Genomic DNA, 27,465 nt, shown 5'->3' with positions numbered 1-27,465 from the left:
CTGCATCCCTCACTGTAAACTGATCTGAGCCTGCAGACAACTGCCCCTCCCATAACTGGCTGATGCAGAGATTCAAACGAAAAGATCTCTTTCCTCAGCTTGGGACAATTACAAAACCTGTTTTAGTTCCACAGTTCCTCATAGGTTGGGCTGAGGCTTCAGCTGCAACTATATCGCAAGTCACTTTCTCCCCGTGCCCAGATCTGTGTTATCCAATTCTTTACAGATCTGTCGCCCTAGAGGGCTCCTTACTAAACCTCTGCACTCACCTCTCTCAGAATTTGCTTCTAGGGGACCCAATTTGCTTCTAGGGGACTCATATTGTGGTTTGCTTTTCTCAATAAAATTAAGTATCAAAAAATTGTGATACATTAATACCATTATACATTATGGAAAATAATCACATCAACTACTTACTTTCAAATTGTTCAGAAAAAAAAAAGTTCTTTGTACTCCTCTTGCTCTCACTCTCTCTCTCTCCTCTCTCTCTTTTCTGTAAAGTAAACGTAATTTCAAAATAAAAAAATCTTTAAGATTAAAGACATTTTCAGACAAACAGAATGAGAAAGTTCACCATTCATAAGCTCTCGAAAAGAGAACTGTAAAGGGTAATTGTCTACATTAGAAAGAAGAAAATTGAGTGAAAAAGAAAGGAGAGGGCTTCAAAAACAAAGAAATTGCCAAACATGTTGTTAAATCTAAATACATATTGATTATTTTTAAAAAGATTAAGCTTTAAAAATTTTTTTTTCAACGTTTATTTATTTTTGGGACAGAGAGAGACAGAGCATGAACGGGCGAGGGGCAGAGAGAGAGGGAGACACAGAATCGGAAACAGGCTCCAGGCTCTGAGCCATCAGCCCAGAGCCTGACGCGGGGCTCGAACTCACGGAACGCGAGATCGTGACCTGGCTGAAGTCGGACGGTTAACCGACTGCGCCACCCAGGCGCCCCAAAAAGATTAAGCTTTTAAAAAACAGTTAACAACAAAAGGATAGCAAGATAGGGATATATTTTTCTCAGGTTTGAGAAGATGTATTGATTAATTTTAGACTATTAAGTCTAAGATCTGCAAAAGAATAGGTATAGAATTTGTTAATTCAAACCAAATAGAGAGTGAAAGACGGAATAAAGAAAAACTATCAATCTAATACAAAACAAGAAAGGAAGAAAAATAAACAAGGAAAAATCATAGGTAATTAAAAAAGTCATGAAACAAAATGGTAGGAATAAGACCTACTATATTAGTCATATATAATGTCTATACACTTATATTTACTAATTAGAAGAAATGGGATTAAAAATAATGCAGCCACATTCTGCTAATGAGAGATACAAGCAAACTAAGGACACAGAACATTTGACAAAAAGGAATTAAAAAGTTATTCAGGTATATCAGAATGCTTTCAGCTGTAGGCAACTGAATACCTAACTAAAATAGGCTTAAACTACAAGAATGTTTACTGACTCATGTAATAAGAAATATGGAGATAGGTAGTACTAGGGCTGGTTCTTTAGTTTAATGATGCCATCAAGGACTTAGGCTCTATCTCTCCAATTTGCCATTCTCAGTGTTTCTGAGGTATTGGGCTTCACGGTTACAAAATGGCTGCAGCATCTCCCATGATTATATCCACTTGACAACATTTTTAAAAAATAGGGAAAAAGGATTTCTCCTAAGTGTCTCTTTATGGAGTAAGAAAATATTTTCTAGGACAGACAGCATACTTCCCCTTAGATCTTTTTGCCGAATTGGGTCACATGACTATGTTTAAACCAATCCCACCAGAATGTAATTAGATGACTAAAACTGGCTTAGCCAAATCATAAGTTGAGTGTGGGTCTGAAAGGGTATCTACTTTACCTAAGCACTTCGCCGCTGAGTATCGAAACAAAATTGAAGTTCTCCTGACAAGGAAGGAGAGACTGCCCTTGTGTCTAACCAACCAACCTACTCGAAGTGTCTGTCACACTCAGCAAGGACCAACCAAATTAAAGTGGCCAGAGCAATATTAATATACGACAATGGATTTTTAAGGCAATGAGAATCAATAAAGGAGAAAGACAGGCACACATTAATGATGAAAAGGAACAATTCACTTGTATATAAAAATCTGAAACCTAAACAGGTTTGAGCAAAAGAAGATAAGCTCATAAGGTGGCAAAATTACAAGGAGAAATGAACAAATCACCCATCACACAGGAGAGACCCCATTTCCCCACAAGCTCACTACCCCAGCTTTGTTATTGAGGCCACATAAATACAATATGATTAACTTTGCCTGGGGGTAGAGCTGGAATCAAATGTAGGAGACAGAAATATTCTCTGCAATGAGGAAAGGCAAGGCCAGTGAAGGATACTGCTGTGAGATACTGCCGTGAGCTGTGGACAGCGAATATTGCCAACAGCTAGAGAACTGGTTTATTACCCTGAAGAAGGGATCTTAGTAGAACGTCACTACACGGGTACAGCATCATGTTAGCTTGGGTTTGTATTCTAGCTTGACCATTTTTTAAAAATGTTTATTTATCTATTTTTGAAAGAGAGAGAGAGAGAGAGAGAGAGCATGAGCGAGTGAGCATGGGGGACGGGCAGAAAGAGAGGGAGAGAGAGAATCCCAAGCCAGCTCCATACTGTCAGCACAGAGCCCAAGGCAGGGCTCCATTTCATGAACCGTGAGATCATGACCTGAGCCGAAATCAAGAGTTGGTCACTTAACCTACTGAGCCACCCAGGTGCCCCCCTAGCTTGACCATTTACTAGCTATGTGAACCTGGGCAAGTATTTAATCTTCCTGTGCCTCAGTTTCCTCATAGTAAGATGGAGTTGATATTAATTTTCTTAGAGATTGTTGTATTAATAATTATATTGACAGAAAAATGCCAAAGACTGCTAAGTAAAAGAAGCAAATTGTGTATAGTACCTAAAGTTTTCAATAAATGTATGTAGTATGTGTAGAAAAACGTATGCTGTAAACCATTGACAACATCAGAGTTTGGTGTGTTATTTCATGCATTAGGTATGCCAGTTGTGATTAGATTCTTTGAAGCATCATGTGTTTGTTTTCATGAACAATTACTTAAGATAATAACTGAGCCCTTTACATTCAGCAGTAAAATTAGGATAGAGAATATCAAAAGTAAAAAGGGATTTACTAAAATCTTCCATAGAGGGGGGAAAACAGATCACAGAGAAGAATAGGAATCAATAGTGCATAAGACTCACAGACTCACATACCCTAAGAACACAATGGAGCTCTCTGCAAGGATCATCGTCAGCAAACTATTAGCAGCCAGAATTTTTAGAACTTAGATATTGATAAGAGAAAGAAGCAAGCCATTTAGAGAAGAGGAAACTCAAACGACCAAGAAATACATGCAAACGTATACATTCCCGCAAGTAACTGGTGAAATACAAATTAAATCTGTCGTAAGGTACCAACCCATATGCATCAGACGTGGCATTCTCACCAATACTTAACATTGTCAGCCTTTTACAATGTTGGCAATATTTATTAAGGATGAAGACACACATACTTTTCAGCCTAGCAGTTTCACTCATGGATAAATACCAAGAGAATACCTTCTACATATCTATCTAGAGATTTATACAAGAATGTAGCAGCAATCTAAGTGGTCTGTAATGCACTTAAATAACTATTGATAACTATTTGGGGACAATATGGGAGGAAAAGTGGGCATAGTGGTGTAAGAGCTAAATCTTCATCTGTCATATCAGGAAATCACTAATGTGTAAAGTAACAAATTAAGATGTGACCAAATAATTATTTGCGAAAAACAGCAGAAGAAACTGCTAAAAGTTAAAAGCCATATATCTGGAGAACTAGGGAGGATGTGGGGCAAGAGACTGCTCAGGTTTTTTTTTTATCAACTTTAAAAGTCTAAAAATATTTACACTTCTTAAGACATAAGACATGCATTCATTTGAAAAACTACCAAAGTGGGGGACCTGGGTGGCTCAGTCGGTTAAGCGTCCGACTTCGGCCCAGGTCATGATCTCGCCATCTGTGGGTTTGAGCCCCACGTCAGGCTCTGTGCTGACAGCTCAAAGTCTGGAGCCTGTTTCAGATTCTGTGTCTCCCTGTTTCTCTGACCCTCCCCTGTTCATGCTCTCTCTCTCTCTCTCTGTCTCAAAAATAAATAAATATTAAAAAAAAATTAAAAAAAAAAAGAAAAACTACCAAAGTAATTAATGGGGGTGGGGTGGGGAGAAACATGAAGACGATAACTACCAGAAGGAAAATCTAAGAGAATAGAAATGTTGCCAATGAAAAGGACAATTGAGGTTGGGGAGACTGCTGCTTTTACTGCAAGACTTTTGGAACCATTTGATTTTATGCAACCATTTTCAGTATTTCCTTAGTAAAAACAATTCTTCCTTAAATGAGAAGTAAAATAAAATAAAAATAGATTATATTTTTTAAAAACAATAAATAGTGAAAATTCATCATTTCCTAATTATTTTACTACATTTTATTATCGTCTATATTTGAGTTATTTCTGTCTATTGTATCTGTATGGTAAAGTATTATATAATGGTGTGTTACTGTTTATCCCTTCTCAACTCTGCATTCAGTGACATCATGTTGGGAACTCAGATCAGCCATAGTGGGAATATTTACACCATAGAATTGGCAAACACGACAAATCAGGGCTTGATTTATTGTTCTGTTAATTGTCTAGACTTAAGAAAACGATGGAGAAGATGTTAATAAGGCAGATTAAATTGAAACATTTCTCATGTCTGCATCCATTACATTTATTTTTATTTTTGAGAGAGAGAGAGCAAGCACGCGCAAACAGGGGAGGGGCAGAGAAAGGGGGATAGAAGTGGGCTCTGTGTACACAGGAGAGAGCCCAATGTGGGGCTCGAACCCACGAACTGTGAGGTCCTGACCCAAGCCAAAGGCAGACGTTTAACCGCTTAACTGACTGATCCACCCAGGCACCCCTGCATCCATTACATTTTAAAGAGCACAAATGAAGAAATATTCTTCCAGCATTTGAAAACTATTATCCAATCCAGCAAAGGAGCTCATGTCAGTGACAGATAAGAGTTCTGACACATGTCTTCCTTGTTTCATTTTCATCTTACTTAATGTAAACAGAAGCATCAACCAACATTTATGTAAGAATTATACTCATTCATAATTGCAACCATAGGCTGGCTACAAAGATAAGAGTTGGGCAAAAATCTTTGAAACGTTCTGTGAGGATCAACTGGTTATTTGAAATTTACAGTAAAGAGGATTATATATTTAATTATTATTTGCAAAGTATGTGCTATGCAATCTTTATATCCACAAAATGTATAATAAACCAAAACGTATGTGCAAACTATTTTTCTCCAGAGAGCTGGTTGTTCAATATTTAACAGCACGTCACTGGGGGAGGTCATGCATTGTATGATATGGGAGTAAAATATTTTATGTTTTTCTTTTAAAATATGATCTAGAGTGTATTATCTCTGAGAGTTAATGCCTGTCTTGAGACATGCATGTGTGTCTGATTCAGTGGCCAGGAAGGATTGTTGCTTTGCTTTACTGTTCATCTCACACAGACTTGTTAGATCTAGACTACTCTGAACTCTTACTTCCCACCCAATGATAATGTTAGTGAACCTATATGACTCCTATTTGGGAAAAAGTACCATTAGGGATTACTATGCTGGCAGGGTGACGGGTATTATGGACTTACCCTGTGGAAGTTCGAAGCACACAAAGCTTCTGAAGGGGACCTGAATACAGGGAGTGAAGCCAGAAACTGGGTGTGACCCTTTGGTGACTCCCCCTGAGGACTGAATTTGGAGTGGCAACAGAGGGTGGCTTGCCTTGTTTCTGATGTCACATTCTATTGTAGAGAACTGGGCCAGGAGCCTCAGGACCAAAGTGAGGTGGAGAGATGAGCATGAGGCACTCACAACTCACTGATTCAAGAGATGGGAAAGCCACCCTTTCCCCAAAATACACTTCAGTGGGAGAAATGGGGGCCTGATGCTTGTTTGTAGAGAAGTTGAAAGGAGCCTGATGCTAAGTTATAGAAGTCTGCAGAGAAGCTGAAAGGAGAAATTTAGATGAAGTAAAGAAAGGAAGTTAGCCCCAAAATGCAGATGTGGGTTTTATAGCAAGATCAGCTGAAGCTATGAGGGGTGTTGACCAGGAAAAGAGGCAGAACAGAATTATAACAAAAGCATTTATTTGGGGTCTTAAAATTGCAATTCTGGCAACAAAGATTTGGGCAGCAACCCAAATATTGTTTCCCTAGGGAGCAAAACTCTGGGGTTTTTAAAGACAAAGCATGGAAGGTTGTTATGTTGTTTACAAAGAATTTTGATTGGTGTTGGTGGCAGAAAACCAGCCTTGGTTAAACCTAATTGGTTGCTCAGGCTATCTCTGAGCAAAAGTCAGCTATGTAGGAAGTTGTAGGTGTTTATGCAGAGTCCGTGGAGTATTTGTGGTTTGGCTTAGTTCAGAAGTTCCACCCAGTGAGGAAGGGCATAAGGCCTACCTCCTTAGTGGCCTCCAGCTCCAATTTAAAACCCGACATAAATGATTCCATTTCGTTTCACCTTTCATAGGTGGACATAGCCTCTTCTATGTTGGCCACTCCCACTTCCCTCCCAGGCCCTGAGAGGACTTGCTTCCTTGGAAGGAAATGAGTTTCACGAGATAGAGAATCGAGAGAGGATAAGCACACAGTGGGAGGGGGTAGGGTACAGACTCAACAAGTGAATAGGGACAAAACCACTTAGGATAAAAGACAAATACTTCAGGGGCTGATGATGAGCAATTTGCTTTTCCTAGAACTTTCTTTCCTTGGTTTTCAAGACCTGCCATCCTGATCCTCTGATAACTCCTTCCCATTCCATCCAGGGATGATGAACAGGCTTTGAGTCTGAGCAGCCCTAAGACATGGCTGATAATTAAGGAGATTCTTTTTTTTTTTTGAGAGAGAGAGAGAGAGAGAGAGAGAGAGCAGTGGGGAGAGGGGCAGAGGGAAAGAGAGAATCTCAAGCAGGCTTCACGCTCAGCATGGCACCCAATCTCACGACTGTGAGATCATGACCTGAGCTTAAATCAAGAGTCGGATGCTTAACTGGCTGAGCCACCCAGGTGCCCAAATTCTTGAAAAAAAATCCAGAGATAGCCAAATAAAAATTCCACTATAAATTAATGATTTCAGTTTCACTCTATTTCTTGTATAATGATAATGTAAGGAAAAAAAGATAAACTGCCCAGTTCTGGAATCCAAAACTCTGGGGAAAGAAGGGTGCTGATTTTAGTTGTTGTTTGGGGTGAGGCATCTTGGGGCAAGCAGTCACCACAGTGTGGTGAGAGCTATGCCCTGGCCCTTCTGTGTCCTCCCTACCTCCCCTGCTGGGGTCCAGGGTGCAGTGGACTGGATGATGTGCGCCACCTGCAGGTAGAAAGCTGGAGGCAGGAGAAAACGCCCGCCTACAGTTCAGCATTGTTACTTACTGAGCAGGAATAAAAGCCCAGTCAGTAATTTCTTTTGGCCCATCCTTGATTCTCTTCACCCTGAAATTTAGTTTCATTGTGATTAAAATACAACATGTGAGGTCCAATCCTGCAGGGGAAGCCGCTCTAATTTTGGCTGTGCCTGAGACCTCACCACCTCCTTCAAGAAGCAAACAGATCCCCCAGGGAGAATCCCCATAGCTTCCCACCAACAGTCAGTCAGAATCACCTACTTCTTTTTTTTTTTTAACTTTTTAAAAAAATTTTTTTTATTTTTTTATTTTAGGGAGAGAGAGAGTGCGAGTGGGGAGAGGGGCAGAGAGAGAGAGAGAGAGAGAGAGAGAGAGAGAATTTTAAGCAGGCTCCATGCTGAGCATGGAGCCTGACATAGGGCTCTATCCCACCACCCTGGGATCATGACCTGTGCCAAAATCAAGAGTCAGATGCTCAATGTACTGAGCCACCCAGGCACCCCCATAGTCACCTACCTCTGTTCTCCACCTCTTCCTGTCCTGGTGCAGTGAGAAAAGTGTTACCTGCCTGAGGCTAATGCCTCCAGAACCCCCTCCCACCTTCTCCCACAACCTGTATTTTCAACCATCCCTTCCTTCATTCCACCAGTATTAAACATGCTTAAGACTCTGCCATCTTAAAATATTTTTAAAGCTAGAAAACAAAAACAACAGCTCCCTGATCCTATAACCCCATACACTGCTAACTCCTTCACAGTCACACTTCTGGAAAGAGCTGACTATGCATGCTGCTTCCACTTCCTTCCCTTCCTTTCAGTCCTTTGTCCACTGCCATGTCCCTCTCCTCCCTCCTCACCAGGAGATAGTGCATGTGGTCCCCGCAGTCCACTAGATACTTCCTTATATGGTGGTTTTTGAATGATAACTGCTTCTTCTCACTTGACACCCTCTTTTATTTATTTTTATTTTATCTTTAAAGTTTGTTTACTTATTTTGAGAGAGGGAGAGAGAGTAGGGGAGGGGCAGAGAGAGAGAGAGAGACAGAGAGAGAGAATCCCAAGCAGGTTCTGCACTGTCAGCACAGAGCCCAAGGCAGGGGTTGGACCCAGAAACTGTGAGATCATGACCTGAGCCTAAACCAAGAGTCAGATGCTTAAGTGACTGAGCCACCCAGGTGCTCCCACACCCTATTTATTACGGGTCAAAGGTACATACATTGCTAGCCTCCCTCCCACATTCCTGGCCACAGGTGATGCTCCCATCTGGTTGATGCCCTTATGTCTAGCCAGTTGCTTAGGCTGTCCATGGACGACCATGGAGTCATACCTGAGCATCTTCTCCACTGTGCACATATTTCAGCAAGTCCTGCACCTGTGCCTTCAATGTCAAACTGGAATGTCACCCTTTCTCAGAAGGTCTTCCTCTGCCAGCATCCTGCTCTCAGCCACCCTTATCCCTCACTTGGGAAACTACAGTAGCTACTTGGCTGACCTCCCTGCCTCTACTCCAGCGACTACACAGCAGCCAGAGTGATCCTATACAAGTAAATTACATTATGGGAACCCCTCCCTTCTCAGCCCTCCAAGGTTATCCCCCTGTGAAAATTAATAAAGGGAAACCTCACTGAAATGGAGCTGGGAGGCCAGAAGGAAGAGCTGTCTCGGCATATCACTCCATGTCAGTCACAGGCAGAATTGTCAATTACAGACCCCAACAGAAGAATACTCAACAGGAGAGAGTTATCAGTGAGGAGCCCCAGCAGGAAACTGACTACCCCAGCCACTCAGCCAATGAGAAACTGTCATCACCCTGAATTCTTGCTTTCTCCAGTAGCCTTGTGTGCAAAACAACCCCTCCCAACTTCCTCCTTCTTGTCCTCGGTTTTGTTTGTTGGACAAGCAGATGGTTTTTGCAGTAGTTTGCTTGCCCTGAATTGCAGTTCTCTGCTATTACCAAATAAACCCATTTTTGCTGGTTAAAATAACTGACTTTTACTTTTAGCATCGATACCCCCATCATCCTTTGGCCTCGGGTCACATGTCACCTCCCCATAAACTCTCCCTGAGCTCTTACACCGGGCTAGAAGCCCTCCTAATTTGTTCCAGGAACACCTGTATATTTCCTCCTGAAGCACCTACTGCACAGTCATCGTTCCTATGTCCCCACAGCTGTGTGAACTCAATGAGGGCAGGAACCATGTTCGTTGAGACCATCCCAAGGGCATGGCACCTACTAAATATTCCACAAAGAACTGTGAATGTATGGCCCTCCCTTTCTGAATTTCTAGACATATAATATTAACAGATCAGCGAACAAAATGCAAAAGAAAAGCAAGGTAAAATTCTTATGATTTGTTTGGGGCCTATTTGGGGACTTCATTACACATTTTAAAGAGTCACAGTTTGCCAATACATTCTATTTTCTCTTAAAATGCTGGCCTCCAGAAAAAGTGAAGCTTTCTGTTTGCAAAAGGTATTGTGCGTGACTCAAAGATGCTGGTTTCGGCTGTGACTTGGGTGAGTGGCACACAGTGCCCGAGCTTTGGGACGCAGGTGCACAAATGGAGGAAGACCAGATGCTTGGAGTGGCGATGCCCAGCACTTGCTGTGGGCCAGAGCTGAAGGTGAAGAACTGGGTGGGCGGCGGTAAGTAGTTCAATCCTGGGACAGCTGTTCAGAGCCAAAGGCCAAAAACTAAAGACAGGGAGGAGTCTTCTGGGAAACGAAACCGAAAGGGGCAAAACCAGCCGCCCTCTGCTGGGGTGGGTCGGGCGGCAGAGGCAGCCTAGCGGAGCTGACCATGGCTGTGTCAGGCTCCGTCCCGCTGTTGGTCGAAGGGTCCTGGGGCCCCGACCCCCCGAAGAACCTGAGCACCAAGTTGCAGATGTACTTCCAGAGCCCGAAGAGATCGGGAGGCGGGGAGTGTGAGGTCCGCCAGGAACCGGGCAGGCCGGGGCTCTTCCTAGTGTTCTTCCATCGAGAGGACGGTGAGGGGCGCGAGGGATGGGTGTGAGATGGGACAACCAGGGTCTTCCCCCAGGGTAAACTTGGGCTTGGGGCCTGCAGCGGGAGAATCCTCCCGGCTCCAGCAGCAGCCATGAGGGAGGGCGAGGGGCTGCCGGACCGACGAAGAGCGCGCGAGGGGCGCTGTGCTTCTAGGCGCTCCCGGTGTTGGCCTGAAGGTGGCGGCAGAACCGCGCAAGTGAGTTCAACATGTAGCACGGAGAAACAGAAAGGAGTTGACAGGCTGCTTTATTCACCTCACTTTACAAGGCTACATAGTGTGTTGGTGGCAGAGTTGCAAGTCCATTGCAGTTTTTTCCTTCCTATTAAAGCAGCTGTTCTAGAACTCCAGAGGTTAATGGGAGCACAATTTTAAGGGAAGAGAAAGCTTCCGGGGAGAATCACATGTAAACTGATTCCTGAGAGCCAGTTCAATTCCTGATAGGAAGAATATTGGGGAAGGCTCTTCAGATGGGAGCACGTGGGCTGCAGTGCAGGGGGCAGGAAAGCACAAGGCATCTTCGGGCAACATGCATGGCGCTCTCTGGGAGGTTTGGCTCGAGTAGCGAGGGAGTCTACTAATCCCTGTGTACAAGCAAGGTCTGCAGACTGGGTCCTAAAATAACACGTGAGGTCTGGGAAATTTCATAAGGTCATGAAGGAGACACCTGTATTTTAAAAATCTTAGGCCTTCTGTTATTAAACCTCCTTCTTATGAAACGGTGGGCAGGAAATTCAGGCTAAGAGAAAGTTGAGATGGTAGGGGGCCTTGTAGGATACCATAAAGAGTAGGAACGCCCTCCACCCCCTTGGCAGGGGAGAGGCATGTCCAAATATACTTTCAGGAGATAAATTTGGTTGAAAATAAGTACTTTGACTTCTTTTGGGAGAGAGCTTGGAAATCTGAACTTTTAGGAGAGTCATGCAATATTCTAGGTGAGGATAAGCGAGTCCTTGAACAATGAAAATCAGCCTGGGGATGGAAGATACGTATTTGTGTGGTATTCTGGATTTGGTAACTGAGGTCAATGCTCTGAGAGAGAGGGAGGGAGAGAGACAGTCTCTATTCTTCAGTTATTTTTTTAGGTGAGGAGTCATAGGGATTTTCTCCCAGTGTTTCTGGGGTCACTTGGGGGCAAAAGTGCTGCCTAAAATCACATTGGGTGTAAATATAGAAAGTTATTGGAGGGAGAAGGCCATGTGCTGCTGATCAGCACGCAGAATCTTTGTTGAGGGTGCGTTGGTACCTCTTCCCTTGGTTTCATGGTGGTCCTTGGCCTGGGGGTGGGGGTGACATTCTGAGTTGATCTGGGTTGGGAGTTTTGAGCTTTGTGGGTGGGAAGCTTCCTCCCCACAGGCAGCTGAGTGGCTGAGTTCGTCCTCTTCCGGTTTGTTGTCACCCTTAGGAAAGGGGGCAGATAAGCACCCACCAATCTGCTTGTTCAAAACACTACCGGGTCTGTACTGAGAGGCTTGTGACCTGTTGTTCCCAGAGCATTCGCTTTTTACTTTGGACTCTCATAGGAAATGATGTGGACAACCCCTGCTTCCAGCTTCCTGTCGCTGGATTTGGACAAGTATTTGATCCAGAGGAGAGGCAATGAGGCTTACATGTGAGAAATTGGAATGCTCTAGGCAGAGATCCAAAAAGGAAAGAATGAAACCCAGAGAGAAGAGGGGTCCACAACTAAGTGTGTAAAAGGCGAGGCAGGTAGGGGACAGGAGATCTGTTAGGCTCACAGCCCTTATGAAAACAAAGTACCAAGTTTTCCAAGGATTAATTTCACCAAAGAATGCTGAGAGGGCAACTGTGCAATGTAAGCCGTGTCCCCTGGGTTTCATTTTCCTCAAGGAGTTTTACCTCTTTGATTACAACTGTCCACATCATAGGAGCCTGGCCCTTAGGGACCCTTCTTCCTTCTCCTTTAGAATCCCGTTATCCTCGTGAGTAGTTCAAATTGGGGCCACAGACCTCTGCATCTGACTCACAGCAGGCTAAACAGACACAGTCCCAGCTCTCTCTTAGAGATTTAGGAAACCTGGGTTTGGGTCAGTGGGAATCTGCACATTTAAACAGCACCCCAGGTGCCCCTGGTGTGCTAAAGTTTGAGAAACCCTGTTGTTTGTTGACAACCCTGAATGAATGTGATTACAGAAACTACAAATGGCATAAAAAAGAAAGTACAAATGGCATAAAAATATCAACAGTGCAAAATACGATTTTGTGTCGATAACCATTCTCTTCCAGCCCTGAAAACAGAAATGGTTTCAGTGTCCCTGCCAGGCTTCTTTCCTCACATTGCCCAGCCCACTACCCCTACCTCCATCCCCAGGCTACAGTAGTGGCCCCTCTCAAACAGACAACTCAGACTTAGTACAACTCAAAACCTTTTATGGACAAAGACCCTGGGTGGTTGGGGGGAGGGGGAGGGTTCCTATTCAGTTTCAGTTTCCTACCAGAGGAACCATTGCCTCTGTAACAGGTTATCAGAAATTTGCCAACAATGGTTGACCCACCCTAGTGGGTCCTCCGGGTGTTCTTTCTTTTGCAGGAATTCCCTCCACCCTCCACTCTAGGAACTGGCTTCAACAGGTGTAGGCCCACAGTGTAGCACAACTTTATCCATATAATTCACATAATAAGAATGAACCCAACAGCAATTCTCTATAGAAATTAATGCATAGCAAACAGAAGTATTTGGAAGCTATATCTTACTTTTATTTGTTTGTTTATTTATTTTAAGTTTATCTTGAAGAGAGAGAGAGAGAGTGTGTGTGTGTGTGTGTGTGCGCGCACGCTCACATGAGCAGGGGAAGGACAGAGAGAGAGGGAGAGAGAGGAGAGAATGAGAATCCCAAGCTGACAACGAGGAGCTAACCCTGATGTGAGGCTCGAACCCACAAACTGCAAGACCATGACTTGAGCCGAAATCAGAGCTGGATGCTTATCTAACTGAGCCACCCAGGCACCCTGCTGTATCTATCTTACTTGTAAATAGTTCACTCAATTTCTGAAACATCAAGTATAAATTGACTAATACGATTTTAATCCGTGTTTCAGATGTGTGCATTTATCATTCTTTCTGGTCATAATTTGGCTCCTGATTATTTTCAGTCTCTTTGGGGTAAGGAAACCCGTCTCCTTAAGTAAATTAAATGTAGGTGGTCTGAAGTTAGTGCAGAAGGGAGGTTGTCCACAGGGGGTAAGGGTGGCTGGACATCAGAGTTTCAGCTCTTTTTCCTCCCAGATTCACCTCTCCTTGTTGCAGATCACTTACTGATATTGCTCCTGCCTGCTCTCTTGAAATAATGGTGCCGTACATATTGTGCACAATCTGAGAACAGGCTTTGGCATTTAGATGCCTAGATAGGACTCCACCAAAGTCTAAGGAATAATAAAAGGAATGCATCACAGAAGCCCACGACTCTAGACAACTTGGCTTATAAAACTTGGCTTGTTCTAAGGCTTCAGGGGTCTTATCCAGTCCTCAGTCCTCACTCTAGCTTAGGACAGCCCCTTAAGAGTCCGTGTGAAAATCTCTTCTGCCTGATAAAGAGCGAAATTAGAGTCTGGCATTCCTTCTCATGTTGTTAATGGGGCTTGTTTTCTTTTTTTTTTTTTTTTAATTTTTTTTAACGTTTATTTATTTTTGAGACAGAGAGAGACAGAGCATGAACGGGGGAGGGTCAGAGAGAGGGAGACACAGAATCTGAAACAGGCTCCAGGCTCTGAGCTGTCAGCACAGAGCCCGACGCGGGGCTCGAACTCACGGACCTCGAGATCATGACCTGAGCCCAAGTCGGCCGCTTAACCGACTGAGCCACCCAGGCGCCCCGAGGCTTGTTTTCCAAGTTAGTATCCAGTTAAGGCCTCACTTCTCCTACCCTTTCATGGATACGTGAGGTGGGAAAGTTATTCAAGCTCCTCTTAATGACTCCCTATATCCTTGGCCTCTCAGACCATCCACATCAGAATACAACATGGTAGCCCAACATTCATGTCAGAGCTACATCTGTGAGTAATACGGCACTTTCAAAGGTTCCCCTTCACCCTGACCTCTTTGCGCCATCTAACTATTTTGACCACATCTCCTCTCCTCTAAAGTCACTCATTCCCTATTTTCTGTGGCCTTAGGTACAGATTTTCCTTTTCTCTCTCTGGCCGTTCCTCATAATTATAACCTACATTTGCATAACTCTTGTGGGTGTTACAAAATTCATTCACAGGCACTGCTTTAAGGGAGGAAACAGACTCAAGAAGTTAAGATATTTTCTCAATGTCACTCATCTAGTTTTTGGCAGAGTTGGAATTTGAATCCAAGTCTTTGGACTCCTATGTTCATTGGTCAGTTTTTTCACTACAGCCCAGCTGCCTGGAATGCTAATTCTATTTTTTTTTTTAATTTTTTTCAACGTTTATTTATTTTTGGGACAGAGAGAGACAGAGCATGAACGGGGGAGGGGCAGAGAGAGAGGGAGACACAGAATCGGAAACAGGCTCCAGGCTCTGAGCCATCAGCCCAGAGCCTGATGCGGGGCTCGAACTCACGGACCGCGAGATCGTGACCTGGCTGAAGTCGGACGCTTAACCGACTGTGCCACCCAGGCGCCCCTCTATTTTTTTTTTTAATCTCTCCCCTCCCTTCTTTTCTACTCCTTTTATTACTGGATGTGAGGCTCTTATCACAGGTTAAAGAACTGAGTGAAACATCTTTTGCACTAGGCACTTGGCCATTCTGCTCATGGTCACTCAAGTCGCCTTCCTAAAACACGCTGTCATCATGCCATGTCCCAGCACCCAATCTTCACTGGCTCACCATGAGGCATGCTTTGATTACTTTCCTTCACTTGTGGAATAAATATGGCTACCTTTCTGAGTGCCTACTGAACATCAGGTACTGAACTAAGTTCTTTATAATGTTTTTTAACACACAACACTTGTACAAGACAGTCTTCATTAATAACTTATTATAGACAAGAGACTGAGGCTGTGTAAGTAAGACTTATTAAAGAACATGCCCAAGGTTTAAAAAAAAAGTAGGTATAAAGATGGAATTGAAATCCATGTCTACTCACTAAACTTTTCCTCTTTTCACCACACAAGGACTCGCTTGGGAAAATGACCTAGCCATTGAATGATGATGATGAAACCCTCTGGAAATCATGGAGTAATTTTGTGAATAAAAATTTCTTGACAGTTTTTTTTTTTAACTTCAGTTCAGCAAAAAGTTCTGGAGAAAAAGAACCATGAGTTAATATGGCCAGGAAAAGGAACATTCAAGTTAACTGTCCAGTTGCCCACAGCCCCAGACAAAGTCCAGGATGCCTTTGAAGGGGAAATTCCAACAAAGGTAAGTCAAAACATGAGTAAAAGGGAAGTAGGATGTTCTGCCGAGGTGTGTGGGAAGGGAATCACAACATGGGGAATACGGTGGGATGAGAAGTATAAATCAAATTGGAGTAGAAAGCACCTTACAGATGTGGAGGGAGTGAGAGTGGTCATGAGGTAGTTATGGAATAATGAAGGAGGGGGCGCTTTTTGTTTGATTTTAGGCACTTTCGGAAAAGTCAGAATTTTCAGATTGTAATAAGGGTGGTTTGAAGGTATAAATTTTTGGGTTTGTTTGTCCTGGGTGCTTTTAACCTGGAACTTGCTCTGTTTGCTTTATCTTTACATCACTTTGAGGGGACAGTGATCCATACTGCATGTACTATTTCCTTGACTGTCAAATGGGATAGTCATAGTATCTACCTTGTTGGATTGTTGTGAGGATTAAAGAGACAACCTCTGTAGAGCATCTGGCCCGGTGCTGGTTAATAGCAAACACTCAGTACATGTTAAATGGGGGAAAAGATTTAGGGCTTACTCCATACCCCAAACGCTTGGTGTTAATTGGAATTTCTGTTATTTGTGACTCATTTGACCAATGATTTTGGAGCTAAGTAGATACAACACTACACACGAGGTGCATTCAACAGCATAATTGCTAGAGCTTTTTATTATTGTTTCTATTGACCCTATGCCTCCGGGCCAGTCCCCAGGGACAGTTTCTCAATGTAAAGAAATTATTAGTAATTTATTGATGCTACTCTATTGTCTATTGGATTTCAGGAACCGGAAGGCAAAGAACATGTCAAAGAACCAGGTAAGGTCAAAGAACTGAGACAGGTGGCCTTCGCCAGCAGTTTTGCTTTCATTACAGATGGCACCTGCAGGGGTCATCCTTCTCTTCTTGACTTCACAAAGCAGGGTGTGCTCAGCTTAGAGACGCCTCAGGCTGCCTTATCTACATACTCTCGGCCAGTTGTTCTCAGGGTGAGCATCGGGGAAACCCCCTGAGATCTTAGGGCTCAGGTAGAAGCATGGAAACAGCTCTCTCTGTGGGGACTGGGAGACACCTTGCAATTGAAGGGAAGCAAAGAGGTGCCTGGGAGATGGTGATAAGCCAACCTTTAGAGCCCATCAAGAAGCAAAGACATGATGTGTCAGTGGGTGCCGTATGTGGCTAAGTCCGTTTCTGAGCACTGAGCGTGGAGGGTGCTGTCCTCTGGAGCCACAACAGGAGGGTGGACAAAGGCTTCTAAGTGCTGGGTGCAGGATGTGAGTGCAGCACCCCCCAGGCCAGCAGCAGCTCTTTTCATCCCATCTGCTGTAGGAAACGGCCTGCAACCTAGCGGCTGTTGTGGATCCTGCTGCTTCACCTGTGTCCGGATGTTGGCCTGTAGGACCACCTGCCAGTTACTAAAGAAGCAATTTTAGTATTGCTAAAGTTTTCCTGGCTAAGCATGCTGTTATAAAGGGGAGGGATGAGGACCTATGCTGAATGGCTGAGTACGAGAGATAAAATGATGTATATACCCAAATCTTAGGCAAAAGGAATTCTAAAAAATGTATAAATTACTGTCCTCTAAAATTGAAATTGTCTTGAGAACATGTTTAGAGGTTTGCAACCTTCTCTTTTGAAAATAGCACTAAGCTGCCTTTACTTGGCAAACCGACTGGATAGGGATGTATAGATTGTTTTCATCTAACATGCTATTAAACTATAGAATCTAGGATGCATGGTTTTCTTAGAAGCTCATGATTCTTATAAGATAGGAATTTTTTTTTGTCTGTTTGGAGTAATTCCTGCTTTCTATTCTTCAGATATGGAACTGGCTTACACAACTCCTGGTGTTCATTGTGACCCCCTAAATCTTTATCTATTCTTGGAAAATGCCTTATGTGTTGTACCCTCAAACTCAATTTTAGACCAGGAAGTGGTTTTATACTGGTACATTTATATCTGTACCACTTCCTGGGTCTAGAATTAATCTAGTCTGTGTTTCTTACAGTTTCATAGATTTTACCCTCACTGTGTCTTAACTGATTTGTCAGCACTATTTCAGATTCACGTATAACCCCAAGTATAAGTGAGTAAGTATAAGGAAGAGCCATCCAGCCCCACCCACCAGTGGAATTTTCATCATACTGGAGATTTTAGACTCATTGGCTAGCCTGTTTTTACATGACCCAGACTCTAATGATGGTCACCAGCCAGGAAGTTGGGCAGTCTTTGACAAAATACTTAATGGTCCCCTTTAAGAGACATAAGAGGAGGTCCTTTGTTGAATGGTTACTCCACACTGAATCCTAACAGTGAGCCTAAGGCTAGGACTCTTGAAATTAATTGGGATGGTATAGATAGTTTTCAGAACGAGCAAAATCAGGGTGGAAGGTGGTTCCCTAATAGGTCCCGTATTTCAGGAACGATAAGAACGGAGAATGCTGCCCTGAGAGTGCATGGGGCATGCACGAAATCCTGAAGTTGGAGATGGACAAGCAGTTGGCAGAGTAAGGATAGGTCAATCAAGCCACACACCAACACCAGGGGATGTGAGCCCTGAGCTAATGTTCGATTCCCGGCGAAGCAGAGTTGGGCTGGGTCTGAAAGGTGGAAACCAGCAGTTGGAAGAACCTGTAGAAGAGAGACACGCAAGAGCAGAGAAACACTGGCCCTTGTGGTCAGCAAACTCTGGCTTTTTCAAATCTATATTTCCAGCCTGGACTCTTCTAAATTCCAGACCTTGTGTCTGATCTTCCTGTTGGAAAATATGTGAGAGCCACCATGTCTGAAGCTACCTGTGTCATCTTCCTCCTCCTACCCTTTCCGGCTACCTTATTTCTCTTGAAGTACACAACCAGTCTGCCCGTCACCTACTAGAAACTTCAGTCGTCTCTCCTCTTTAAGCCTTCACAGACATTGGTCACAGAGACGATCAATGTAAGTTTTCCTCATCTGTCCCTCCCTTATGCCAGACTCCCATTATTACCTCACAAATCCAGCATGGCAGGAGTGCCCTGTATCTGGGGTCTCTCTGATGTCCTTCCCCTGAAATCTGACCAGCCCTTTGTACTATTGCTGAATATCCTGTCACCCTTATCACAGAAACCTTCCACAACTCACTCTTACTACCAACTGCAAGATAAAGTCCACACCACATTCTGGACAAAGACGATTTTTTTTGGCCTCACTTTTGTCTGCACACAAGTGCTCCTTGAGCTTCATCAGTCAGATCACCTTTTCCTAAGTAGTTTGGGGCAGTCACAGCACCCTGCCTGTACTTCTATTGCTCACAACCCCTTCCATCCCATTTCTCTCTACCTACACTCTAGAGAGCTTTCAAGATCCACTCAGCCTCCCCTTTTCTCTGAAGGCTTTCCAAGGCAGCCCAGTCCCATTCTTTCTCTCTCAGACTCCTGGATGGATTGTTGATGCTCTTTATTTGGCAGTTAACCAAGCCTCAAGCCTCTCTTGTGATGGAGCTTCTAATAGTCGTAGAAGCTTATGTCTCTGGAAAGGCTTTAACCATTCGGTTAATCCAATACTCTTCATTTTGTAAAGAGACATGCCTGAGGTCACATGGCTAAAGAGTGGCTGAGTCAGGGCTTGAACTCAGGCAACCTCATCCCCAGCTCAGCAGTCCTCCTGCTTCATGACATCTGTCTCATTGAAAGATAATTTAGGTTATTATTGAATCCTCAAGCCAATTTTTACTTGGCATGAATGTGTATATGTGTGTGTGGTGTTACATCTAGCATGTAACAGGAGTATGTGTGAGGGTGATCCGACTGGGGTAACAAACAACCTCCTAAATCATAGCTCGATATAGTTGGCAGCTGGGGAGTGGGGGAGTCTAGACTGCTTCACAGTCATTCAGGAATCCCAGATTCCTTCCATCTTTTGACAATATTACTATTGATATGTGGCCTCCAAAGTCACTGCAAGGGAGAATGGAGAGTCACATAAAGGAGATTTGTACTGGCCGGGCTTGGAAGTACAGTTCACACTTCCACACGTATCCCATTAGCCACATGAGCTTGACTGTGGGAAGTCTGGGAAATGTTGCTCAGAGAGAAAACAAAATGGATTTGGTGAGCACAGAGCATTTTACTCTGTCATAATAAACCTTTACAAATGTCGGTTCCTTTTGTCATTTTTCTTGTATGCCTCCATGAGAAAAATCTGTAAGTTCCTTATCTCATGTTTTGTGTATGCATCCCTCTGTACACCTCTAGTGCCTTGAATGTAATAAGGGCCCCAACTGAATAGTCACTCACAGAACGTCTAAAGATCTTATACACATCATGCTGCAGTGAGTGAGTGAGGTCTGAGTGAGACTGACCTGATGCAGAGATGGAACTCACTTAGGGCCAACAGCGGAGAGGAACAAGCTGGCTGGGGTGATTGCTGTTCAGTGAGCTTGACATATACATACAGCTCTCTAGGCAATTTTACTTTCTTTGTGTCTTCCTTGGTCATTCAGCAAGTATCCTTTTTTTCTCTTCGGTGATGAAAACTTAATACTTTTCAGAGCATAACGTGTTACATGGGCATCATAAGATATTCTCCCTTTCCTCCAGTGGCACGAGCAGTAAATCTCCAATTTAGCAAATGCTATTGAACCTCAAGAATATACTATGTGCCAGCAATACAGGATGAATAAATATATCCCTTGCTTTTGAGAAGCTGACTTCAATAACTATAATAAGGTGCTTGATAGAAGCATGTGTCAAATACTACAAAAGGCAGGTTCCTCAGAGAGACAAGGCAGGAAAGGATATAATAAAATCAAACTTAATAACAATAGACTGTTAAGTGCTCCATTTTATTTATTTAAAAAAAATTTAATGTTTACTTATTTTTGAGAGAGAGACAGAGAGAGACAGAGAGAGACAGAGAGAGAGAGAGAGAGAGAGAGCGTGAGTGGGGGAGGGGCAGAGAGGGAGACACCAAATCAGGCTCCAGGCTCCGAGCTGTCAGGACAGAGCCAGATGCGGGGCTCAAACTCATGAACTGTGAGATCATGACCTGAGCCGAAGTTGCACACTCAACCAACTGAGCCACCCAGGTGCCCCACTCCATTTTACTTTTAATTACATTAAGCAAAAAGCTTTCTAAAATCTGTTTGAGTTAGCCAAGAGAATGAGAAGGAAAGAGGACAGTGTCTTAAGATAATTTACTTTGCTAAGATCATGGTAGATTAATATAACATCTTGTATCTTTTTGTCCTTCTAAAATCACATGTGTCTGAAGAATTGGATACAAAACTTTCTCTCAACAGAAGATCAGAAAAAGTGGAAGATACCTCAGAAGAATGTGAAAATATTTCCTCTTTGGTTGCATTTGAAAATCTCAAGGCAAATGTAACTGGTATAATGTTAACCTTGCTAGTGGAGAACATAAGTGGCCTGTCCAATGATGATTTTCAAGTGGAAGTAATACGAGATTTTGATGTTGCTGTAGTTACCTTTCAAAAATGTATAGGTAAGATCAAGTGATGCTGTATTTACCAATCTTTCTTTGCACCACACTTTGGGATTTGAGACATCCAGCTAATGTCTTTGAAAGTTGGACTCTTTCCAATAGCTAGTAGGAGAGGACTCCAAGTTAATATCGATGCTTTTTTATTTTGAAAGAGAAGCAACTTTGTTTTAAAACTAAATTCTGATATATACAGTAAATCAGACTTTAGTGTATGAGTGGTGTGTGTGTGTGTGTGTGTGTCTGTGTGTGTGTGTGTGTGTGTGTGTGTGTGTGTGTGTAAGAGAGAGAGAGAGGGACAGAGACAGAGACAACACACCCAAATAGAAATCTAAAGTCTAAGGTTATTAAAAGTGATTCCACCTGGGTGGCTCAGTCAGTTAAACGTCCGACTCTTGATTTCAGCTCAGGTCATGATCTCCTGGTTTGTGCGATCCAGCCCCACATCGGGCTGACAACACAGAGCTTGCTTGGGATTCTCTCTCTTCTTCTCCCTCTCCCTCTGCCCTTCCCCCACTCATGCTCTCTCTCTTGAAATAAATAAACATTAAAAGAAAAAAATTAAAGTGATTCCAGGCAGAGGAGTCAGCATTTTCACATGTGTTATCTTATTGGGAGAAGTAAATATTGATACGCGTTACCAAACTGGACTTATTGGAAGGTAATAATAATAGCAGGCAGTCATATAGTGATACTGTAAGTCAGGTACTATGGTAAGCTCAGTACATGTATTTACTTCTTCTTTTCAACAACCTTTTTTTTCTAAAGTTTATTTACTTTGAGAGAGGGGTCTAGGGGCAGAGAAAGGAAGAGAGAGAGAATCCCAGGCAGGCTTCACACTGTCAGTGTGGAGCCCGACGTGGGGCTCGAGCTCACAAACCAGGAGGTCATGACCTGAGCCAAAATCAAGAATCGGATGCTTAACCAACTGAGCTCCTCAACAACCTTTTGAGATCATTATTATTATTCCTCATTTTACAGTTGAAGAGACAGAGGTGCCAGGATGCTAATAAATTCTTGGATTTGAACCCAGGCAGCCCTGTTCACTTATCTCCTTTACAATATATTTCCTTAGTACTTTCATGGTCATCACGTAGGCGGGAGGGTAAGTGCATGGGATGCAGGAAATGAATGCTTTTCAAGGTCTGTGGGAGGAGTCGTCTATCAGAAGGACAAGAAAATTTCCCAATTCCAAGCCTTCGCTATTCCGTGGCCATGGTAGTAGAATGGTTAAATAAGAGCACAGGTCACGAAGTCAGAACTCTAGCTCCAACATTTGACCACTTATCTGAGGTTGTCTGAGTTACTACCCTCTGTGCTTTACTTTTCTTATCTGTAAAATGGAGAAAGTAGTAGCTACCTGATATGATTTCTAAGAGGATTAAATGAGATAATGTTTGCAAAGCTCTTAATATAGTATCTAAGACATGATAAGGATTCAAGAAAGAGCTATTCTTATATCAAATTTATAATTATTTCTTATAAAGGTAAAACTAAATGGCCCTGCTTTTGTTCATTAATCAAAACTCTTAAATATCTACTATGTGCCAGGCTAGGTGCTATGGGTACAGAGATGAATAATTCTTGGTTCCTGCTCTTGAGGACCTCATATGGAGTTGGAGACCCATATGTAAATGAAAAATGGCAGATGCAAGAGGTGAAGCCATGAGCAGCAGGCTGTGGGGAATGGGAGGAAGGGGAACCCAAACAAGGTGGCTTGGTTTTGCCTTGCTTGCTTATGAAGTTTATACTCCAGTGATCCCAGTCTGCTGGGTCCCTGGTACACTGTTGTTTCCTGCCACTGCTCTTCTCTCTGCCTGAAATGTTTCCTCCCCTTATCTGTCTGCTAATCTCTTCTTTATCCTTCAGAATTCAGATCAGCATCCACTTTCTCTGGGGATCCTTGCGGGATTCCCTGTATTTGTCTTCCTGCCTCATCTGATCCTACAATAGGTCCTTTGTTTGCTTTCAAGATTCCTTCCCTCCTAGGTGGTGAACTTTCAAGGACTTGTTACACTCATTTCTTTATCCCCAGATCCTAGCAGAGTACCTGTCACATTGTGGGTCCACCATCAATATCTATGAATTTCAAGGAGATAATCAGGCTGAGTCCTGAAGGAGGAATAGGACAAGGATATATTTTTTTTTAAATCAGAGAAGGGCATTTCAGGCATAGGAAATTGTATATATGGAGGCAAAAGGGAATGGGGTTTTCAAAATAATGACTAGGTTTTTTGGCAGTATGGAAAATAAAACGAATGGCAGAGAATAACCAGAGGTGATGTTTGGAAATTAGTTTAGACTCAAATAGCCAAACAAGGGCATTTTTAGCCTAGCTGAGGAGTGTGAACTGATGCTTGCTGCCTACAGGTAATGGGGAGCCATTGTAGGACTTGAGAAAGAAGTGAAATGAGACGATTTGTACTGTAGACAGAGCTCTCCGGTAGGGGTAGGATGTCAAGTGGGGTGGGAGAGGGCTGTGACTGGAAGCAGGGACACAGCTCAGTGGCAGTAATCCAGGTAAAACATTCATATGTGTATCGCTGTTCAGAGACCAGGAGTTTTAAGCATGTAAATCCTCATATAAAAATAAAATATTGCCTCTAAAAATTGAGTGTTTAGCTATCTCCTTTATCTCAACTAATATTCAGACAGTTTCTTCTGTATAATATAAAGATATAATCATAATTTTCTGATTGATCGATTGATTAATTTTGATTTGTAGATGCTGTGAAATTTGTTGATGATTGTGCCAGGCACCATTCAGTGAAACAACTTCAACTTTCTCCACGACTTCTGGAAGTGACAAAAACAATCAGGGTTGAAAACCTGCCACCTGGGGCTGATGACTATAATTTGAAATGTTTATTTGAAAATCCTCAAAATGGAGGAGGAAGAATTGCCAGGATTCAATGTTTGCCTGAAGAGAGTTCAGCTCTGATTGAGTTTTTTGACAAAAAAGGTAATATCTATGAGCTTGACATTATAAACCTACCTGACATAATCTAAACCATTTTAGCGGATCTTAATAGTTATCAGTTGAGTACTGATGCATGTTATTTTTTATTCATAAATTTCATTGGAAATCCAATTAGTAATCCCATTCATCTGGGATATCACAGTTAATCGGCCCAGTGATTTAAACATTAGAGAAGCAATGCTGAAGACATAAGGAGATTCTCTCATGAGTCTCTACCTATAATGGAAAATACATAATTCTTAGAATCTTTGAAATACTGTATTAAAGAAGAGGTGATCTGTGTTTTAGCTGTATACTTGGTAGAAATTTTCAAGTTAATTTCCACAAGATTAGGTAAAGAAATGCTCAGAAACACAGTTCCTATAAAGTATCACTACTTCCCTTTCACCTGTCAGTATCATCATTCAGAAATTAATAGGGGTGGTTAGTGGCATCCATTGGATGCCTGCTGGATAGTTCTTTGCAGCAACCCTGTGAAAACCATGTCCAGCTGAATCTCAGGGAAACACTTCTGAGGGTTTTGTGGATATTAGTTTGCCAGTTCTCCGAGGCATGTGCAAAGTCAGCGCAGAGATTCCACTTGATGTTCAGAGGTGAAGGCTGAGGAGTAGGAATTAGGGGGTCAGACATTTTAGGGAAAGAAGGAACAGTGAGTTTGGGATTACCAGGGGGAGCATGAGACAGGATCACGTGGTATTCCACCCACTGAAGATAAACTGCTTCATGAACATAGGGGAAGGACGCTCCCTTGGGCTTTGATGGGTTAGGGAAACGGGTGAAGGTATGGTTTAGATTAAAATGGAATGAAAGTCCTAGTATTCCTTGGACAAGGGGACAAAAGAGGAGCTTCTGTCACAATTTCTTTAAATCTCCCTGAGCCTGGGCTTGGGATTAACAGCTGTCTACTCTAGAAGTTAACTTCCCAGTTTATGGTGGGGCTTCCAACCTCTTGAAGGCTTGGGCAGTTGACTGTGTCCTCAGAATGTCTACATTACATTCTGTACGGCTAATAACAGGAACTGCTTAATCTGGGTTACTTTATGCAGAGCTGCATCTGTGAACAGCAGGGTACTCTCAGAGGTTCCCCTTCACCCTGACCTCTTGATGCTGTCTGACTGTGTTGACCATGCCTTTTCCTCTAAACCCACAAACTCTGTGTTCTCTGTGGTCTGAGATATACTGATCTTCCCTTTCCTTCTCTGGCTGCTCCTTCTCGTGATGATGACTTACATTTGCATAACTCTGCAAGGTGCTACAAAATACATTCACAGGCACTGCTTTATGGGCATTGCTATTACTGTGATTCCTATTTTACAAATGAGAAACTGCAGCAGAGAAACGTCAAATAACTTGACCAAGGTTACATAGCTAGTACGTGATGGAGCCAGGGTTGGAACATGGCTAGACTGGACCCTAATCTATGCTCTTAAATTCTCCACTCTTTCCTAATCTCCTGCTCACCTATACCATTAATTTTTCTTATGGGCCATCTCACCACTTAGAACAGGTTATTAGTAATGAGGCAAACTGTAGCTAAAGCTGGATTAAAAGGATAATTTATTTAGCAGTCTACATTTTATGCAGATTATTTAAGAGGAATAAGTAAGGCACTTACTCTAAAATTATTTTGTTCAATTTTACAAAGCCTGATTCACAAAATCTTTTTTTTTTTTAATTTTTTTTCAACGTTTTTTATTTATTTTTGGGACAGAGAGAGACAGAGCATGAACAGGGGAGGGGCAGAGAGAGAGGGAGACACAGAATCGGAAACAGGCTCCAGGCTCCGAGCCATCAGCCCAGAGCCTGACTCGGGGCTCAAACTCACGGACCGCGAGATCGTGACCCGGCTGAAGTCGGACGCTTAACCGACTGCGCCACCCAGGCGCCCCACCTGATTCACAAAATCTTAAGGAAAGGAACTCTTTTTTTTTTTTTAAAGAGAGGGGAACCGTTCCAGACTTTTAAAAACATGTTTATTTATTTGTTTTGAGAGAGAGAGTGAGCAGGGAGGGGCAGAGACCAAGAATTCCAAGCAGGCTCTGCATTGCCAGCACAAAGCCCAACTCATGAACCATGAGATCATGGCCTGAGTCAAAACCAAGAGTTGGATGCCTAACCAACCAAGCCATCCAGGCGCCCCTTAAGAGAAGGAACTCTTATTGAATACCTGTTATAGGTGAGATCTGTTGCTGTATTTTCTATCACAGTATTTCACTGAATCCTAGTAATAACTTACATATAGTTACTTTTTCTTGTACAGAGAAGGAAATTTAAGATGGAGAATTTAAGCCACAATAAGGAGTCATCTGTGATGATTCTTGGGTCAGACAGATCCTGGCTTTGATGCTTATTAGCTTTGTGATCTTGGGCAAATTACTTTATTACTTTATTATTTTAAATATATTTTTTATTGAAATATAGTTGACACACACTGTTACATTAGGTTTAGATGTTCAACATAGGGATTCAACAACTCTATACCTTATCCTCTGCTCACTGTATGGTGTAGCTACTGTCACCATACAGGGCTATCACAATATCACTGACTGCATTCCCTATGCTATACCTTTCATCCCTGTGACTTACTGATTCCGTAGCTGGAATGTATCTCCCACTCCCCTTTATCCATTTTGCCCATCCTCCAACCCACTTCCCCTTGGCAATCATCAGTTTTTTGTTCTCTGTATTTATGGGTCTGCTTGTTTGTTCATTTATTTTGTTTTTCAAGTATTTATTTATTTTTGGGAGAGTACAAGCAAGGGAGGGGCAGAGAGAGGGGGACAGAAGAGAGCCTGATGTGGGGCTCCAACTCACAAACCATGAGATCATGACATGAGCCACCTAGGTGCTCCCATTTGTTTTGTTTTTTAGATTCCACATAAAAGTGAAATCATATGGTATTTGTCTTTCTCTGACTTATTTCACTTAGCACAATACCCTCTAGGTCCGTCCGTGTTGTCACAAATGGCAAGAGCTCATTGTTTTTTTACGGCTAATTAATATTCCATCGTGTGTGTGTGTGTGTGTGTGTGTGTGTATTATCACATCTTCTTAATCCATTCATCTGTCAGTGGCCACTTAGGTTGTTTCCATATCTTGGCTATTGTAAATAATGCTGCCATAAACATAGTGGTACATGTATCTTTTTAATTAGTAGGGTTTTTTTTTTGTTTGGTTTCAGTAAATACCCAATAGTAGAATTACTGG

General features: G+C 42.7%; 1 protein-coding gene across 2 annotated transcripts in view; it reads left to right on the top strand.

Moving 5' to 3' along the window:
• Window positions 1–10,233: 10,233 nt before the first annotated feature.
• PARP14 (poly(ADP-ribose) polymerase family member 14) overlaps window positions 10,234–27,465 on the top strand; it is a 42,847-nt gene continuing 25,615 nt past the window's right edge. Inside the window, exons 1-5 of one of the 2 annotated variants that reach the window (XM_047098886.1) lie at window positions 10,234–10,457; window positions 15,691–15,824; window positions 16,586–16,619; window positions 21,051–21,281; window positions 24,004–24,240. In XM_047098886.1, the coding sequence (XP_046954842.1) occupies window positions 10,271–10,457; window positions 15,691–15,824; window positions 16,586–16,619; window positions 21,051–21,281; window positions 24,004–24,240 (823 nt within the window). In that variant the 5' untranslated portion in view covers window positions 10,234–10,270. The remainder of the gene's footprint in view (window positions 10,458–15,690; window positions 15,825–16,585; window positions 16,620–21,050; window positions 21,282–24,003; window positions 24,241–27,465) is intronic. The other variant, XM_047098887.1, reaches the window with a different exon arrangement.

Source organism: Lynx rufus, unplaced genomic scaffold (assembly GCF_022079265.1).
Source record: "Lynx rufus isolate CCGP_SWC_20201006 ecotype Redwood Valley unplaced genomic scaffold, mLynRuf1.p SCAF_5, whole genome shotgun sequence".
NCBI classification, from domain to species: domain Eukaryota; kingdom Metazoa; phylum Chordata; class Mammalia; order Carnivora; family Felidae; genus Lynx; species Lynx rufus.
This window is presented reverse-complemented; position numbering and strand designations above follow the sequence as displayed.